Source organism: Trypanosoma theileri, assembly GCF_002087225.1.
Source record: "Trypanosoma theileri isolate Edinburgh chromosome Unknown TM35_Tth_76_V1, whole genome shotgun sequence".
Taxonomy (NCBI): Eukaryota; Euglenozoa; class Kinetoplastea; order Trypanosomatida; family Trypanosomatidae; genus Trypanosoma; species Trypanosoma theileri.
In genome coordinates, this window is record NW_021639918.1 from 9,038 (window position 1) to 11,972 (window position 2,935).

General features: G+C 40.6%; 1 protein-coding gene across 1 annotated transcript; it reads left to right on the plus strand.

Moving 5' to 3' along the window:
- Positions 1 to 645: 645 nt before the first annotated feature.
- Positions 646 to 1,680, plus strand: TM35_000761030 (uncharacterized protein; the record flags this gene model as incomplete). The annotated part of the gene is made up of 1 exon (XM_029031311.1): positions 646 to 1,680. The coding sequence occupies one exon, from the start codon at positions 646 to 648 to the stop codon at positions 1,678 to 1,680; it is 1,035 nt and encodes a 344-aa protein (XP_028877386.1).
- Positions 1,681 to 2,935: the final 1,255 nt, after the last annotated feature.

Below are 2,935 nucleotides of genomic sequence, written 5' to 3' on the forward strand. Positions count from 1 at the left end.
CTGGTAATGCATATGGTTTTAATGAATCTAAAAAGTCAGGTGATAAGACTGTCAGGGCTGCTTGGATGCACACTGCGGCAGCGCTCATTGTGGCTGCGTTGGTATGTGTAACGGTGTATTGATGGGAGTTGTTTGATTGACAGAAACAGTTATAAAGATACTAATAATTATTCCACTATATATATATGCTACCTCTGCGGTCCAATAAAGTATTTTACTGCATATGTGGAGGTTTGTTTTCATTGTATTGGTCTCCCTCTATTTTCTTGTCCTCTTTGTTTTTCCCTCGCTTGTTTGATTCCTCCTTTTTGTGGCAGTTTGTGCAGACCCTGTGTTTTTCTGCTCACTGACCACATATCTATCACGAATACGTTTATACCTTTTATTGATGAACCCACACTGTTGTACAAGAATATGCACTTGGGGTATTGGGGTTTGGCATTGTGCGATTTATTTTTATATATACTGTTTTGGGGTCTGCATCATCTTGTAGAAGGGCTATTCCTTTCTACTACTATTCTATGCTCTCGTAGCTGCTTCTCTTTCTCTGTCTTTCTCTCTCTCTCTCTTTTTTCAACACTCCCTGCATAGATCTTGTGACCTCAAGTGACAAGAAAGACAACAAGAACAAGAACAAGAAGAGGAATGATGATGATGATGCGCCGTGTGATGTGTGTGTTGGCCGTTATGCTGTGCTGCGCATGTGGAAGTGCGATTGCTCAAACTCCTGCTGATGCTCCTCAACTTCCTTATGTACCTGATTTGTACGGTAGTAGTTTGGAAGGGTTTCCTCTACCCGATAGGTCGCAAAGTACAACGAGTTCATCATCATCGAGTTCTACAGGTTCAGTGACTAAACATCAACTCGAGGAGAAAGCACTGGTATCCAAAGAAAACTCCATACGACCAGGTGCATCGGATGGCTCCGACCTCAGCAGAGCACAACTTCCGACTAATATCCACAACACCAATTCGCATGAAGATGCTAATTTACTAGCACAAAAATTGGTTAAAAAAACAGGTCCTGGTAGTGAAGAGGAGGGTGCTGCAGGTTCTCTCACTGATGAGAGAGAAATGGTAACTGTACAGCAGAGGGACACAGCTGTGGGTGTACAGGGGCAACGGCGTGGATCAGAACAAGGAATTACATCCACACCAGGACCTTCTGAAAGTGAGACGGCTACTCTAAGTGCTTCCCCGGAGAACCACCCACAAGGTGGAGAACACGAGAACAATATAAGAGCAGCATCTCCAACTTTAACTGACGCTGAGGAAGTTAAAGCAGAAACAGGAGCGAGTACCACAACAATACAAAGCACAACTCAAGACTCTAATGCAGCACCACAAGATATCCAAAGGTCAGCCAATACCAAAGGGGATAACAGTGCAGTTGGTAACAGTTCTCTTACCCAGCAATCATCTCCTGCAAATGTTGATGAAACTGTCGCACCAGACACAGAAGAAACCATTCCCACTACTCCTCCGAGCCCCGAGAACACTAATACAGAAGCACCAACCCTCACTCCATCTCATGTTCCTTCACCAAAAGGAGAGATCACCTCTATTGCATCCGCAGTGCAGAAGAAGGCTAATGTTGACAGTAGTGTCAGTTCTGTGTGGATGTGCACTGCAGCACCGCTACTGATTGTGGCTGTGTTGGTCTCCGCTACCCTGTACTGAACAGTGTGACTCATCTGAGGACAAATAATAATAATGGTAATACTAACATAATCATAATTGCGTACATCCCCATGGGTGAATAAACTAATAATCTGTTTACTAGCTTTCTCTTTTAATTGGAATTTTTTTTCGTTTACTTTTATGTATGTGTGTTTGTTCTTTTTCTAATAATTCCATTACTTGCTTTTCCCGTTGTGTGTGTGCAGAAAACTGGGCTGTTCTGCTCACTGACGGTATACATCTCTTGCTAGTACACACAGATGTGTGTGTGCAGTAATTTTATACATGAACTAGAGCCATGGGATATTGTGTGTTTTATTGGTCACAGTCTGTGTGTGTGCCTGGGCTTGAACTGTGATGATGATGATGATGAACTGTTTTTTGCAGTGAGAAAAAAGAAATAATAATAACAGATGAATTTATAATTGCATATATACACACATATAGACTTACACCCATAGTTAGTGTATTTCTGTGTTTACTGGGTAAATTGGGCTAATGGTTAATATCTGTTTTGTTTGCTTATGGTTTGCTGGGTCGTTGTGTGTTTTGACCTGCACCGTTGTGGTGATATGCTTTCTGCAGAAAAAAGAAAAAAATAGTGATTTATATTTGTATTCTTAATTGCTTGAACAGACCAGCATACCCAAAGATTTGTGCTATTATTCTGCGGTTGGTACTATTCTCAATTTGTTTATCATTTGTTTGTTTGCGCGCAGTGTGGTTTCGGTTTTAATGTTACGTTGAATTGTTTTGTGCAGAGAGCAAATAAAAAAGGAATTTATATATATTCATAATGTTGCACATCGTTCTACTGAAAGTGAAAGGGGTATTTATTTCTGTGCTTGATTCCGATGATTGTTCTTTTAATTTCTTTTTTTTTCATTTTTTGAGGGGTTAATTGGGCTTATCTGTTTATTAATGGGTATTGTATGCTTGTTTCTTTCATTTGAAACACTATCTGAGTGATGTTTGCAGATATCCGTTATCCTTAGTTTGCTATTACCCTTTTCGTTTTGTTCTCTTTATGTGCTTTTCTTTATTTATGTTTTTGGTGCCTCTTTCTGTTTTGTTTAGATTACCAAACTGATATATAGTAACACCAACGGGGAAAAGTAATGATGTCAATACGCCATCTCTTTTGTGTTCTCACTATTGTACTGTGTTGTGTCTGCAGTTATGTGGTAGCTGCTCAAGATGAAGATCTTAAGGCTGTGTCTGCGGATCCTGGTTCTGGGGGTCCACCGGGTCCTGG